This window comes from Pteropus alecto, unplaced genomic scaffold (assembly GCF_000325575.1).
Source record: "Pteropus alecto unplaced genomic scaffold, ASM32557v1 scaffold71, whole genome shotgun sequence".
NCBI lineage: Eukaryota > Metazoa > Chordata > Mammalia > Chiroptera > Pteropodidae > Pteropus > Pteropus alecto.
In genome coordinates this window covers 11,658,815-11,674,348 of record NW_006433024.1, presented here as the reverse complement: position 1 = coordinate 11,674,348, position 15,534 = coordinate 11,658,815, and the positions used below count along the sequence as shown (strand labels likewise).

At 42.9% G+C, this 15,534-nt stretch overlaps 1 protein-coding gene across 4 annotated transcripts in view; it reads left to right on the top strand.

Moving 5' to 3' along the window:
* SLC1A2 (solute carrier family 1 member 2) overlaps positions 1 to 15,534 on the top strand; it is a 142,052-nt gene that overhangs the window by 91,133 nt on the left and 35,385 nt on the right. For all 4 annotated transcript variants that reach the window (XM_025044164.1, XM_015586303.2, XM_006908032.3 and 1 more), the window contains exons 5-6: positions 3,369 to 3,537; positions 7,895 to 8,021. In XM_025044164.1, the coding sequence (XP_024899932.1) occupies positions 3,369 to 3,537; positions 7,895 to 8,021 (296 nt within the window). The remainder of the gene's footprint in view (positions 1 to 3,368; positions 3,538 to 7,894; positions 8,022 to 15,534) is intronic.

The following is a 15,534-nucleotide window of genomic DNA, read 5'->3' as shown; positions in this document are numbered from 1 at the left end:
ATAGAATCCAGAAGCTGAGCTGGTAGAAGACTGGGGGTGGGGGGTAGAGGCATAGCATGAGAGGGACGGGGGAGGGACAGATGCTCCATGCAGGACATCAGTCCCTAGATAGGACTGAGAAGCAGGCAGGCACTCAGAGCTGTTGCTCTGGTCTTGGCGTGAGTTTTTACGGTGTCGGCCATGCTTACGCTCAGTGACCTCTCTGCACAGTAGCTGTCGATGGCAAGGGGGCACTGTATGACATTAGACTAGAGGACTGTGCCATTCCCTGCCCCAGCCCCATCCTGACCCTACCACTCCAGTGGCAAATTTATATGAAGAATAGGTCTTTAGCCCCCAGCTAAGCCCAGAGCCACAGTTCCTTTGAGTTCCAACAATCAGCAGTAAAGTCATGTAGAATCATTTACCCCAGGGTCGGGGAGGTACAGCTTCCTTAAGCCAGACTCAGGCAGTCCAGAGGAAAGAGGGCTTAAAGCAGCAGGTATTCCATGGGCTTTGGTATGGCCTCAAAGAGGGTTAGAAGAAGGAGAACTCTTATAGGGTGATACTACATTATCAGGGAGAAAGGGCATTGGAGAGATACCTTCCTGCCCATGGAGTATAGCTGGAAGTGATTTCAGTTTGCTTCTCTGGGTGGAGGGGCCTTCCTGATCGGTTAGACACAGTGACATGAAGAAGGTGTGATGTCCCCAGAGCACAGGCTGCCTTACCCAAGGTGCCACGACCTGTGTCTCTGAGAGCAGGGCGGCTTCCTGCTTGCTGCTTAGGGCCGACTCTGAACCAAGGTGAGGTTTCTAAGAGATCAACAGCTATAAGATGTGGCCTGACCACATTCAGTCATGCCCAGTGATAGGGGTAACGGGGGGATCTTTTCATCCAGGGAATTCAGTGATCTGTGTTTGCTTGTTCAGTGGATACGGTGAGCCCCTCCTGGGGGCCAGGGTCTCTCCTGTGACAGGATGCCAAGGGAATGAGAGTCAGGGTCCCTGACACGGATTCTGTGGAGTTTTTACTTACATTGGCTGAGGGGGTATAGACCAGAAAAAACTTCAGATAAACACACAAGAGACCTTTCTTTGTTTCTTTGTTTCTTTGTTTGTTTGTTTGTTTGTTTGTTTGTTTCTTTCTTTCTTTCTTTCATCTATCTATTTATTTACAAGATACTTTAAAATTAAGATAAGTGTGCTCTGAGGGCTGGGTGCAGGATGATGGTGAGACAATCACTAGGGGAGCCTTCTGAGCTGTGACATTGAGGGGTCAGAGTGAACCAGGCTGAGAACTGGGGGAAGGGCCTGCTCAGCAGAGGCACAGGGTTGCAGAAGCTGGAAAGTACGTAGTATGTTCAGAGATGATAAGGGAGCCCAGTAGGTGGGAAGTGGAGGAAGCAAAACCCAGCTCAGGCAGGGCCTGGGCACAAGGGTCAGATTGGGTCCTTATTCTAAGAGAGTTTTCGGCAGAGAGATGACTGTTTTTTCTATTTTTAAAAGAACAATCTGGCAGCTAATGATATAGACAAAGCTCTAGGTAGCTGTCCTTACCTGGTGATTGTAAGTAGACAAGAAGAGATGTGAAAAGGTCACTGAGTAACTTTTATAGGTTTTAAAGTGAGAGACCGTGGTGGCTTGGACTCAGGTAGACTGAAGCTGGCACCCAGATGGGATTGTCCAACCCACACAGGCACTGAACTGAGAGCTCAAGTAGAGAACCAGGCCTGTGTTTCAGTCACCCTATCTCCCCACCTTCGGCTCAAGCCACTGGCCTGTGCTGTTTGGAAGCTGGATTTTGGAGTCAAACATCACTCATTCTGAAGCCTGCTTTAGCAACTACTAGCTGCCCGTCCTGGGGTTAGTTACTTAGCCCTGTGAGCCTGCGGGACTGCTCTTGACATAAGAGGTAATAGATGTCAGACATGGAGCACCTGGCCTCCCACCTGATCCTGGAAGCCCTTGAACTCAAGCCTTGTCTTCTTTAACATTTTTAGTTGGCTTCTGGTTCCTTCTTTGCTCCTGGGCACACGACTCTATTGATCATGGAAGCTTCCCTTCTGAGCACTCCTTCATTCTCATTTTACACCAGCATTGCCCAGACCAAGGGCCCTGTGCCTGCCTATTATCCCCTCACACACTCAGCCGAGGTTCCACCCTCCCTGAATAAATGCATATGGCCAGGCTGGAACAGAGCATCCTGTCTCACCTCAAACTCTGTGCTCCCTTCCCTCCCACTGCAGATAAATGGGCAGTTAAGCATTGCTTACTCTTGGGCCCAGCTGCAGTAGGATTGGGTCCACATAGTTTATCATGCAGCACACGTAGTGAAAAGAACTCAGTGGTGGTCAGGCCATCTGAGTTGAAGTCCCAACTCTGCCAATAAATCTATGATATCTGACAAGTCACTTGAGTTCTCCATGCTTCCTCTTTCATATCTATTCAGGGTTCAGCCATCTGTTGCCTACTATGTGCCGGCACTGACATTCTAGGATTCTGCATAAGTTCTATTTTAATGTCCCTGGAGGTAGTGTTTCTCTGGGCTCAGATGTGAGTTTTCACAGCACTCTGCATGCAGGGTGCCTGGCACCTTTAAAAATAGGACAGCTGCCACAGATATCGAGGAATAGCATGAGAGGTTCTTGGGAGGCCATTTGCACAGAGATGCTTGGGGAACATTGCGTAAGTCTTGACATCGCTTCCCAGAGGGAGCAGGTATCGTCCTACCATACGTTTGCATCTGAAATACAAGCTAACACCCCTGCTGTGGTAGATGCTGGCAGCTGGCACATGTGGCACCCAAGTGGAGATTCCCAGCAAAGCCTGGCACTGGAAGGATCTAGATGAGTTGAAGACTGTCTGACAGGAGCCAGGCAGGAAGGAGCAATACAGGTGACTGGATCCTGAGGTGCTGATCGACCCTCATCGTGCCTCTTGTCCTATTCTTGACCAGATTTGGGTCCCGTCATAAGATGCCAGGAGGGTTATCCATCTTGGTCTCATGATTATGAAGAATATTCATGTTGGACATTTGATATTGTCTGTGAGGTACAGAGCTACAATCATGGGAATAAAAGAAACAGACATTCATCTCGAAGCTTGTGTCCCATGACTGAGTCCTACTGCTTACAGTACATTACAAATACTGTATTATTGTGGGATGAAGACAATTGTATCCCACTGTATTTGTGTAATAAAGCATCACTTTGTTAAACACAAACATAAAAAATATTCCCCAATTTTCAAAACCTTGTTTTGGCATTTCTTAATTATTTTTAACATAGCTGGAGACTTTAAAATATGTAAGTAAGTAGATAGGCTTTTGATGACCAAATCTCATCTTTATGTGTGTGTGTGTGTGTGTTTTTTTTTTCATTTCATTAGATTCAAACAGTGACCAAGAAAGTCCTGGTGGCACCACAGTCAGAAGAGGAGAGCAATGTCACCAACTCTGTCGTGTCCCTGTTGACCGAGACTGCAACGGAGGCACCCGAGGAAACGAAGGTGGTTATCAAGAAGGGCCTGGAGTTCAAGGACGGCATGAATGTCCTAGGTACGCCACCTGGTCTTCATCTCTCTGGGGGAGGCACCTCTGCCTCTGTGACAGAGGCCAGCTTTTCCTGCATCTCAGCACCTCTGCCTCCCCCGCTCCCCTCTCAAGAAATCAGTCATTCAGCAGTCCTCTAGGTGGAGCAGGAGGCTCTCTCTGGGGAGTGGTTGGAGGGTCACTGAGACTAATAGCTGAGAGCTTAAGGAAGAGGGTGATGGGCAGAAGCAATACCATTAGGGGCCATGACAGCTAGAGGCCAGGTAAGGGAAAAGTGACAGGACTAAATGTTCATTGGGCACATTCCCTTTCTGCGTGATGTTGGCAAGTCATTTTCTCTGACTCTCTATTTCATGAAGAATCAGTTGTGTACTGATTCTTTCATTTCTTAAGGAGTTTTTTTTTTTTTTTTTTTTTGAGCTGCCTTTGTATATCACTTCTGTGCTAGGCCTGGGGGGTGTCCCACCCCAGCTCCCATAGTCTATAAACAAATGCAATGCTATCGGGAGTGGAGAGTGTTGACTTATCAAAAGGAGGTTACTTTGTGTAACTTTCTGGAATTCCAGTAAGCCCTTTCCCCTAGCCTGGGGTCTTAGTATGCCATCTCAGAGGTTCTTTGACTCTGTAGTTAGACAGATGAGGTTTGTGTCCCTTATGGACCACTCACTGGTTATCTGGCTGAGGGCAAGTTGCCCTGCTTCTTGAGCTTCATTTGTAAAGTGGGGATGGGATTGGCATTTTTCTTGTAGATCATTATGAAGATTAAATAAAATTGTGCATAAAGAGCACAATAGTACATGCCATGTGCTTAATTCATGTGAGCTGCAGTCATTGTTAAAGGTGAGTGGACAGCTCCACAGAGACTAGTGACTCCCCATCATGTAGCTAACTCATTTACTCAGCTTACTCCCCACCCACCCCTTGTCTATGCCCCACCATAACCCCCATCCATTATCAGAATGGTGTCCCCAAGACAAGAAAGAGGGACATTTGGCCATAAGCCAGGAAAGATGAGGAATCTGGGTGGAGGAAGTATGCCGATCCATGCAAGCATGGACCATGTCCCAAATGCTGCATGGGACATAATTACACACACACACAGACACACACACACACACATATATATTGCCGATCCATGCAAGCATGGATCATGTCCCAAATGCTGCATGGGACATAATTACACACACACACAGACACACACACACACACAGACATACACACACACACACACACACACATATATATTCATTATATATATTCATATATATATCCATTATTTATCTGAAGTTCAAATTTTAACTGGGTATCCTGTTTGTTTGTTTGAAGTTGGATAACCTTACTCCTTACTCATCCAAAATGGTCAAAAGAAAGAGGTAGATGGGCAGGATTGCCCAGCTACTGAAAAGCAGAAGCTTCAGTAAGGGATCTTTTTTTATTTTTATTTTTATTTTTACTTTTTGGCGTGACAGGAAGCAGCTTGGGTAGGTGAGAGCAAGGGTGGAGATAAGCTGACTAGGTTGCCAGGCAAGGGAAGATCAATAAACAGTGTTGACAATCAGTGTGTGAGAGGAAGTAGGAGAGAGGAGACAATGGGAGAGTTCCTCTGAGGGGGAGAGTTTGCAAATATCCTCGGCATCCACCCACGAATAGCTCTTGTCTCTCATTGTCCAGATATCTGGGACCCCTTCAAGGCCTTCCCAACTCCCCTTGGTTTCCCAAACCCTGGGGTCAAAGTGGCTCCTCTGTCTTCTCTATACTCTGGAGGAGGTTGAAGCCTCCAGTAATGAGGCCAAAGCTTTGAAGTGAATCATTCAGAAGACTTTCAGATTCTTGGTGGATTCTGGGAAGTCACGTGACCTTTGACTGTACCAGGGAGTTTCAACACAACTCACTGCTCTCTCAACCCCAATGACCAAGTCTAAGAGGGCTCTGTTCCAATGAAACACCATTGTTCCAGTGGGTGAGTTCAATGAGGCAGTGTTTACAGATGGCAATGACAAGCTAGACCTCAGTTTCCAAGTGCAGTCTGAGGCTCTGGAAAGCCAAGGGAAGTTAGACTGTTGAGAAACTTTCCATTTAGAAATCACAGCTGAAATAAGGTTCTTTCCATGGCCTTCCAAATGCAGAGATGGTGGCTTTCTTTGTTTTTTGTTGTTTTGGCTTTGGAAAGTCCCAATAAATAGAGATAAAATCCTGGCTCTGGTCTCCCACTTCTTTAAAGATTCATTTCTCTCCCAGAAAAACTCCAGAGTACTTCTGGGCTTCACTGTAATCCCAGCCACTTAAATCAACTCCTGTGAGAGATTGTTCCTTTAAACATCCCTCTCTCGTACTCACAGATATAGTCAGTGTCTGCTGACCCTGCGAGGGCCACTTTTTTTTTCCAGTTTTTTTGGACCTTGACAACTTGCTATTTTCTCTTAAAATCTCCAAATGGAATTAGCCAAGTAACACTAGCTCTTCTCAGCCAGAATATTCAGATTATTTCTCACCACACACGTCGCAAACTTCTCTCCATGGCCTGGAGAGAAGGGCTTGGGAATAGTCTGGATTTGATTTCATACATTGCTGCAGAACTAGACCTCTCTTTCCCGGATCTGATTCTCACTAAGCCTTTGTCTTCATGGCCAATAAATCCCTCGTAAGTCACTCGTCAATCTTTCTGGCAAAGAGCTGAAAAAGAGAAATAGTAAATGTTGAGGATGAATAACCCCAAGTGCAAGTGCTGGATCCTTTTTGCTGAAGAGAAAGGGCCCAGTGATGGGCAGTTGTACAATCTGGGTTGATATGTGCTTGGGGTGGGGAGATGAGTGGTTCTGGTGACTAGGGAAAAGGTAAAATCAGAGGTTCAGAGAGGAAGAATTCTACTCTAAGAGAAGCAGATTATAAGGCTATCATTTACCTGATAGAGCTCAAGATTCCAGGTATTAACTGGACACAGGAAACTGGACATCAGAGAGAAGGACTGGAAATTAGGCCTGCCTAACTGGAACAGGGTAGGGGTGGGGAAGAGGAGAGAGAGAAGGGGAAGAGAAGCTGGCCCATACTGCAGTTCAGAGAAAGAGTCAGATGGGCAGCAAGGTCCTGTAGCCAAGGAGACAGTGACATTGATCTATAGTCATCAGAATTAGAGCTCCGAGATTGGCAGAAATGGGCCCAGAATGTGTGTGTGGGGCACATGGTGCCTGGCGTTCAGAAGTTCAGACAACCCCCAGACAGTAATGTGGACATCTGTTACCCAGGAAGTACTCCCAGTTCTCGGGGTATGTCTGGGTAAGACTCCAGGCTGGGCAGGGGGCTGGTGAGGAGAGAAAAGCCAGGCATTGGAGGAACTCAAGTATAAGGTAAGATCCCAGGACTACAAACTCAGGTGCAGGGAATGAATGAGGCAAAAGCCAACACAGAAATAGCACCCAAGGTTGAGTGTTGGAGTTGGTTTAGAACCTAGTGCAATTGGATGCTGACGGCAAGAGGTAGGAACAGACCTCCTCACATCCTTCTGGCCTGGGGTTTGGATTGACCCTGGAGGCTGAGGTGATGCTGGACTTAGATGGAAGCCAAACGATGGCAAGTGAAGGGAGGACGGAGCTGAGGGGCTGTGAAATAACAGTCTATGTTCTATCTTTAAGATCCTGATAAAAAAAATACAATTATAAAAATGCATTCTAAGCATTTTGACCATGAAAAGAATTATGACGCATTAATAAATAACAGGTTAAACCAAAACAAACTGGGTCAGTTGGGGTTTCCCAACTGTTTTGGATTTCTCTTGGCTTTCCATGTGATTTCTCTGCATTCCTCTTCCTTTTCACATTAGACATGTAGCCACAGAAAAATAATTTTACATTTAGAATTTTCCTAGAGCAAAACATACCAGCCATGCATTAATTTAGTATAACACCAAACCAATGGAGTCATAACCCTGGCAGAGACTTTAATGGCTAATTGGTCTCTGCTATGTTAATATTGGCTCCAAAGTTTGCATGCTAATTCTCAAGTTCCAACAAGCCTTTCTTTATTAAACTATGTACTTATAAAATCTGCTTACACATGATTTCATAAGTGAGGAGGCAAGAGAAGAGAGTACTTTTTAATTTGGAATCAAAATGAATTTACTTTCTTCAAGGACTTCACACTGCTGACAGTTCAACTTGCTCAGGTGAAAAGTGTTAAGGAAAGCCATAATGACCCGGGGGAAAGGTATTTTCAGTGTGACATCTAATGCCTTTGCCTTTTAATGCCTAATTCATAGGGTAACAGGCAGCAAGTATGTGGCTCCATACATTGGGAATGGTAAAGAACAAGGGAGAAGAAAGACGTACTTTGTAATTTGTCCTTCTGTGTAATGTCGTTCATCCAATAGGTCTGATAGGGTTTTTCATTGCTTTTGGCATCGCCATGGGAAAGATGGGAGAGCAGGCCAAGCTGATGGTGGAATTCTTCAACATTTTGAATGAGATTGTGATGAAGTTAGTGATCATGATCATGTGGTAAGTGGGCTTGTTCTTACTTCATCATGGTGGGGGTGTGAGAAGGTCCTGGGGTCTCCAGAAAATACTGGAGATCTCCTAGCAGGAAAGAGCAGGTGGGCATGGACCAAGCAAAAGGCTCTCTGGAAAGACTTTGAGAAAGGGATGAAAATCTTCTTGGAGCTTCCTCTAGAAAATGGGTCAGAAAACTATGGCTTATAGGCCAAATCCTGTCTGCCATTTGTTTTATATAGTTTGTGAGTTAAGAATGGGTTTTGTGTATTTATTTTACTGAAAAAAAAAAATTAAAGGAGTAATAATTTCCATAACACATGGAAATTGTATGAATCATATTCAGCCCATAAATAAAGTTTTATTTAAACATAGCCACACCTATTTGTTCATGTATTGTGTAGGGTTGCTTTTGTGCTAAACAGCGGAGTTGAGTGTTTCTGACCAAGACTGTGTGCCTGCAAAACAGTAAAATATTTACTGTTTTGCCCTGTACATAAAGAGTTTGCTGATCCCTACCCTGGGAGAAAAAACAAATAAACAAACAAAAAAGAGGGAGACAAGTTAGAAAAACCAATCAGTACTATTGAAGCTGAGCAGCATCAGGAAACACTGAGATAAGCCCAAGACACCAGGGAGATGGCACACCCCAGGACATGTGGAAGAAGCACTGCTTCTATATTCTGGTGTCCAAAAGCAATGTATCTTTGACCTGGGTTACTCATGACTCATATAGAAGTAAAAGAAGGCAGTCCTCAGACCATGCAAGCAAAAGTGAAATCTCAGAGGGTATATTAGAACTCTAAGTGCTCTTGAGAATCTGGCCCCACCTCTAGTTTTACAGAAGAGAAAACTGTGGTCTAGATACACTAAATCGTGATTCTTTAACATCATGGCGATCATTATAATAAAAACTGTCATTTATTGTTTTTCTTTATCTGCCAAGAACCATGATTGGTGCTTGATACCTATCAAATATAATTCTAACAACCCTGCAAAGAGGGAGTATTATTCCCATCTTGCAGAAAAGGCAACAGAGGCTCACTGAGGTGGATTAACTTGCCTAAGATTCTATAGCTAGGAAGAGGAAGAGATGGAGTTCATTTGATAACAAAATCCTGATGTATAAGTGGATGGAATTGGTTTGTTTGTTTGAATCGTCTAATCTAAGCGACATTGTCTCCACTTCATTTCATGTGTGTTTATGATCAGTGGTTCTAAAATCTTGAGTTGTCCAGGACATCATGAGTGTCCACTCCTTCATCAAGGAAGCTGTGCCACCTTCAGTCATTGGGCCACCCTCAGTCACTGAAATCTTCTAGTGTCCTGTATCTGACAGAAAAATTTTTACATGCATTTGTTTCAGACCCTTAATGATGGTCCTGTATATGCCTGCCTAGAAAAAAAAAAAATTAGATCAAACCACATCTTTGTTCTATTAACTACAGGAATTCTGGGTTACAAATTCCTTATCTCTGCATTTCCCAGTCCTACTTGCCTTCTTCCCCAAACCCGCTCTGATCCTCTTCCATTTCCAAGTGATGCCTCCCACTGAAATTCTACCTTCTTTCTCTTCTCTTCTTTTCCTTGGCCTCTACTCCCTCCATATAAGGGCAAAAATCTGTTCTTGGCTTATTTTTTATCTCCACCAAACTGAACATGGAGATGTGCCTATAGTAAATTCTTACTAAAACTTCAGGAATGAGCGGGTACCCCGAATGCTTCAGAGTGTCAGATCAAGAAGATGTTTCTCATGAGTTCATGAATCATATTTAATAGACCTGGCTTGTTCGGATTATTGCTTTATTGTACTTCTAAAATATGGAAAGGACATTAGTAAAATAATGTGTTCTTTTTGATTATTGTGCTGATTCTTCAACTTTTAGTCGTTGCTAGGTTTCTGAATATTTCTTTTGTGTGGAAATTTAAAATCACACACAATGTAATTCTATAAAAAAATTTTTAAAGTCTTTTAGATCCATTCTGAGCTTGCTGAGAGTTTAAAAAAAATGAAAATACACAAAGGAGAATAGGCCTCTTGTTTCCTAGGATTTCTAGCAGAGTGAGCATCATTGCAGTTCATATTTCTATATTATGATGCCTACAACGTGGGCAAATATGTGAAAGCTTCTTTCTTCATCTGTACCAACGTCATTTCCACCTAGTCCTTGAAAGAAAGGGAATCTTCGAGGAAATCAGATGAGTCATGGGATAAAATTGCGCCTTTCTTCTCCCCAGGGATGGAGGGTGGTGTGGATCAGGAAGTTTTCTATTCACTGAAATCAAAACTCCTAAAGATTTAGCATCATATCCCAGGAGATGAAGAGCAATTGTGAGTCAGGACTCAGACCTATGGAATGATTTCTGCGATCTATTCAGTTGCCTCATCGAGGCGAGCAGTCAGGAGGGTGTTACACATCATGAGATGCCAGTTCTACACATTTCTTATGTTCTTTAGCTGCCTCGTCAGCATTTGATAATACTGTGTGAGAAGGTTCTGTATTATAAAGCGAACCACTCTTTAAATGACCCCCTCAAAGCTTAAAGAATCAGAATTCTTGAGTATTCTTCTCTATGTTGTCGTAAGAGTAGTATTAATAGCAAAGTATAGCATTGAAGAGATTGCTATTATTCTAATAATTATTATTATTAAATTACCACTTAGAGTCATTAAATTCTTGCTATATGCATAGTGCTATTTTGATTATTATACTGTACCTATTTACTACTGAGAAGATAATGATTATTATAATCATTAAGTCATAACTAAGACTTACCAAATTCCTGCAATATGCTTAATACTCTTCCAATTACTTTACATGCATTAACTCATTTATTTTTTACAATCATACCTAGCAAAAATAGCTACTTGTGTTAGCCCCATTTTCCAGATGATACAAATGAGCATAGAGGTTAACTTGCCCAGTGTTGCATAGCCTAAGTAACGGGAGTTACGTGAAAGTGTACCTAACTGACTTTAGGCTGGATTGAATCCAAGATCCTCCTATAACTAGCTGTGTGACTTTAGGCAAGTTAGAAACTCTATAAACTCCACACCTGGATCTGTACACCTGGACTGGTCACAGAATGCACATCACAGAATTGCCCTGAGAAGTAAGTGAAATTGTGACCAACAATTGTGGGGCATTTCCTATGTGCTGGGACCTCTCTAAATACTTTATATGAACTAGCATTATTATTGTTGCTCTATTGTGATTACTATTACTGATCATCAATTCAATTCATATCCTTTGTTTCTCTGTGTTCATAAATTCTTTAAGAAGCCTACAAGGCCCTCTGACTTGAAAAAAAGAGAGAGAAACGCTTAATTTCAGTGTGATTTTCCTACCCTCGTTTTCTGCAAAGTTCTTTAAAATGTTTTGTATTCTTAAAAACTTAAACAGAAAGTGACTTTTTTTTATAATCTCATCACTATTGAAACACGAAGTGAGAAGTGAAATCTCTGCTCACTCTTTCAATTCTCCCTGCCAGTTAAATTACCACGACCACCTTCTTTCCTTCCTTCCCATCAGGCCATCTGCCCATCAATCCATCCATCTGTTCATCCGTTCTTTGACTCCACAAATATGTTTTTGAGCACCTCTTCAATGCCAGTAATAATTTTAGGCACTGGTGATATGATGATGAATAAGACAGAGAAGGATTCCTGCCCACATGGAGCTTACATTCTATTGAAAGGAGAAAGGGAAAAACTAAAAGGAAGCGAATAAGAATTCAGATAGTAATCACTGCTACAAAGTCAGTAAACAGGGAAGTGGAGTGGCTGGAGTGCAGTTGGTTGGTAAGTGGGGGTGGAAAGTGGTGAAGCTGGAGAGGTGGCCAAGTGGCATATCCCACAGGGCCCTGTAGGCCACCATGAAGAGTTGGGGTTTTATTTAATGGCAAAAAGAAGTCCCTGAAAGGTTATCAGCTTGGAGGATCTATGAACTGATTTTTATTCTATCCTGATGAAAAGTTCTAATCCACATGTGGTAAGTCTCAGGGAGCAAAAGTCACTCCTTGGACAGGCAGAACGCCTCTTCCTAAATGGATTGGGCAAAATGGGGATTTGTGTTCCTTCCTGAGACTGAGTACAGACAGCACCTTAATGTAATTGGAAGGTATCTTTAACTCTTTATTGACAGACTCTTACGATTCTGAGTTCTCTCGGGATCCATCACAAACTGGCAGAAGCGTTGCTCCTGGAAATGTGTGGGACCGAATCAGAGTAGCTTTATGGCCGGACTGAAAAAGTCCTTCTATTTATCTCCACTCCAACTGTCTGGCCCACCATCTGCCCTGTGCCTCAAAGTCCTGAATTAGTTACCTTAGTGGGTTGATACCTAAGGCCTTGAATAAATTGTAACTAAAGTAAATGGTTTCCAAAAACTAACCAAGTAATATCTGCATTTCATCAGATGCGGGTCAGATTTTATTCCTTGGAACATTGGTTTCCAAGCACATCAGAATTACCTGGGCAATTTATTTAAAATATTAATTCCCCAAGGCCAGCTACAGGAAATTCTAACTCAACAGGTGTGTGGTGGGCCCAGGGACTCTATAGCGTTACCAGACAGGCCACATGATTCTGAAGTAGGTGTCTGAATGCACAGAGACACCGACTGAGTTCTGGGTATGTTAAGTGTATGAATTTGTATTTGTGGAGCAGAGCTAAGAAAGGCATCTTGGTGAGAACCTTAGGATGACAAGGACTGAGGTACAGAGTGGGCAGAGGCAAGAATAGATGATGCAACACAGGCCAGTCTTGGATGAATCAGTGGCTTTGAAAAAGGTGCACATTGCTGAGAACACAACCAGTCTAAAGGCAATGTGGAAGCCATTCCCTCCCCTTAGTTCTATATTTGTGTCCTTCTAATTTAAAAACTGGTCCAACAATTACTGGGCACCATTTGGCTTCAGAACACTTGAGCCCTCTACCTCTTTATGTAGTTTGGATTATGGCTGTGATTGTTTGCTTCAGCGCAGAAGCTTTGAGTGGTGGCCTTGGACCCTGAGCATTTGCCCTTTCTTTTCCATGGAGTATCATTTTCAATGAGACAATTAATATGGAAATGCAAGAGTGAAAACTTAAGCTATTTGTTTTGAAAACAAGTACAGGGAAGTAATGGCCCTAAAAGACAGCATAGAACAAATACTCTTTCCTTGTCCTAATTAATCCTCATTCTAGTTCCTGAGACAAAAGGTTTGGGTTAAGTAACTAGAGCCCTTGCTTACCATATTTATTTCCCCTATCTCTCTACCTTCTGGCCTTTGACTAACACTCTCCATTTATAGTGAGAATTCTAGTTTCTCCCAGCAAGCTGAGTGCTCCAGGTATCCTGTTACCTTTCTCTTATCCATTTGGCCCTGGTTCAAATGTGTTCTCCAGGGCACTCTGTAGCTGGTCTTGCTTGGCAAAGAACCTTGAAAATGTTTTCTCTCCATTCTACAACGTGCCTGTCCCAAAAGAGCAGGAAAGTTGGATGGCACCCAAATTGGATCATATTTGTGTTTTTCTGGACATCTTTAAAGGGTGATTGGTGCTCTGGAAAGAATCTCTCAGTTTATGAAGACAAATGCTTGTTGGCTTTATCAGAAGGTGCACTCTGCTCAGTTATTTATAATCCCGGGGAACAAAGAGCTGGCCCCCGAGACTACCCCACTGATCTACAAGATGTTGTGACTACAGGCACACCGGGAGAATGTAAATGGCGGGAAAGCCAAGGGTTTAATGGCATGACTCCCTAAAGCCTGCAGAAGCAGACCTGAAACTGCCAACCTTCATCCCAAGGGAAGGAGAAGTGCAGGTTACAGGCTAGAATGCTCGGCAAGGATGAGAACAGCTAAGCTAACATTTTAACTAATTAGTATTAATTACAAATCACCTCTTTCAGGAGAAGTTTCCTCTTGAGGAAATATTTTGCTCATCAAAACATCCACAATTGGGTAGCAGTAGCCTGTGAGGTGTTTTAGAAAGTCTCATTAACTCAGACTTGACTCCTTAAGTGTGGGTGATAGAGGACATGGGGTATATGTATGAAAACAGAACATACAGGTTCCTTCGTCAGGAGTCAGAGAAGTAATGGTGCTGACAGGGATGCGGGTAGGGTTGTTGACAGCGCACATACGTGCATGTCAAAAAGTGTAGTCCTCCCAGCAACGCTGCGAGGTTGGAGGTGGCCTTTCACCCCTCGACTGGCACACCTGTAAAATGGGAGTAAGTCACTAACCAAGGTTCCACAGCAGGTAAGTGTCTTATGTGGTTGTGTATAAGACTCTCATATATTCCTCACAGTTCTTTCTTATCCTGGGAAGGGGTTGTGCCAGGTACAAATGCAAAAATAAAATACGACATCTGGCATAGCTGCCCTCGCCCTTTCCTGACTCCCTTACTCCAGTTGGGAGCCTTATCCCAGGATTTCATTTTCCCCACAGTCTTTCTCTCAGCTATGTTCAGAATTCTTAATAAGGTCTCAAGCTTCCCACAGACATTTTCGTTTCAGTCAGAAGGTGTTGCAGGCTGAACAGGGTCATGCTCCAACAACACTAGATTGGGCAATAAAAAACGGATGTTACCAAACGTGAAAAATACACTTAAGAAAGAACATGGTTAGTTTACTCAATCAAGAGTGAGGACAACAGTAAATTGTTTCCAAGCTCTCTATAAAATAATGATAATATAGAAATATAAAATAAGTTTACATAGGATAAATTGGCATATAGTAAATTGTCTGCTTACCTACAAAGAGCTACAATGGCTAATTAAAGGGAAGTGGTTTGGCTGGGTAGGGGAAAAAAACCCAGTCTCAGAGTTTCACAGATCTGAGATTGTTCTCCTGTTACTGCTTTCGTGGTCTTGGGCCAACTATTTTACTTTTCCCAATCTCAATTTCCTCATTTGCCAAATAGGAATAATGATACCTATCTAGAGTTTAAGATTGGAGTAAGAATTAAATGAGGTGACATGTGGGTAGAGCCAGCATTATTGTTAGAATAAGTATGGAAAAAATACTTCCAGACTTAGAAGTGATAAAACCACATTTCTCTAAATGTTCCCTTTGACTCGAGATGGTTTTCTTATTTTGTTTCTCTCTCTCTCTCACGCTCGCGCGCGCTCTCTCTCTCTCTCTCTCTCTCTCAATGTATATGTATATATATTTCCTATCTTCCGAGGCAAAAACAAAGCAAATTTACAAACACCAGTTTATAGCTTGGTGAAACTCTAATGAGCCTTCTGAGAAGCTCAGACTTTTTCCCCAATGTTTAAAGAAGGAGCTGTGGAAAGGCAAATCAAATAAGATTCTCAAGATATAACCAACTTTTAACTTGATGCTTACGAAGAGGTGGTAAAGCTTGTCTCTGCTATTTCTAAAAAACACCCGAACGACTAAGTTTGCCTTTGGATTTTTCATCAGAGCAGGGGACAGCATGTCCATGGAACAGATTTCAGATAATGCAGTTAGACTGAAGTAAAATGCAGCATCTACTGAGCCCCATGGTCCTCTTTCATCAACTCTGTACG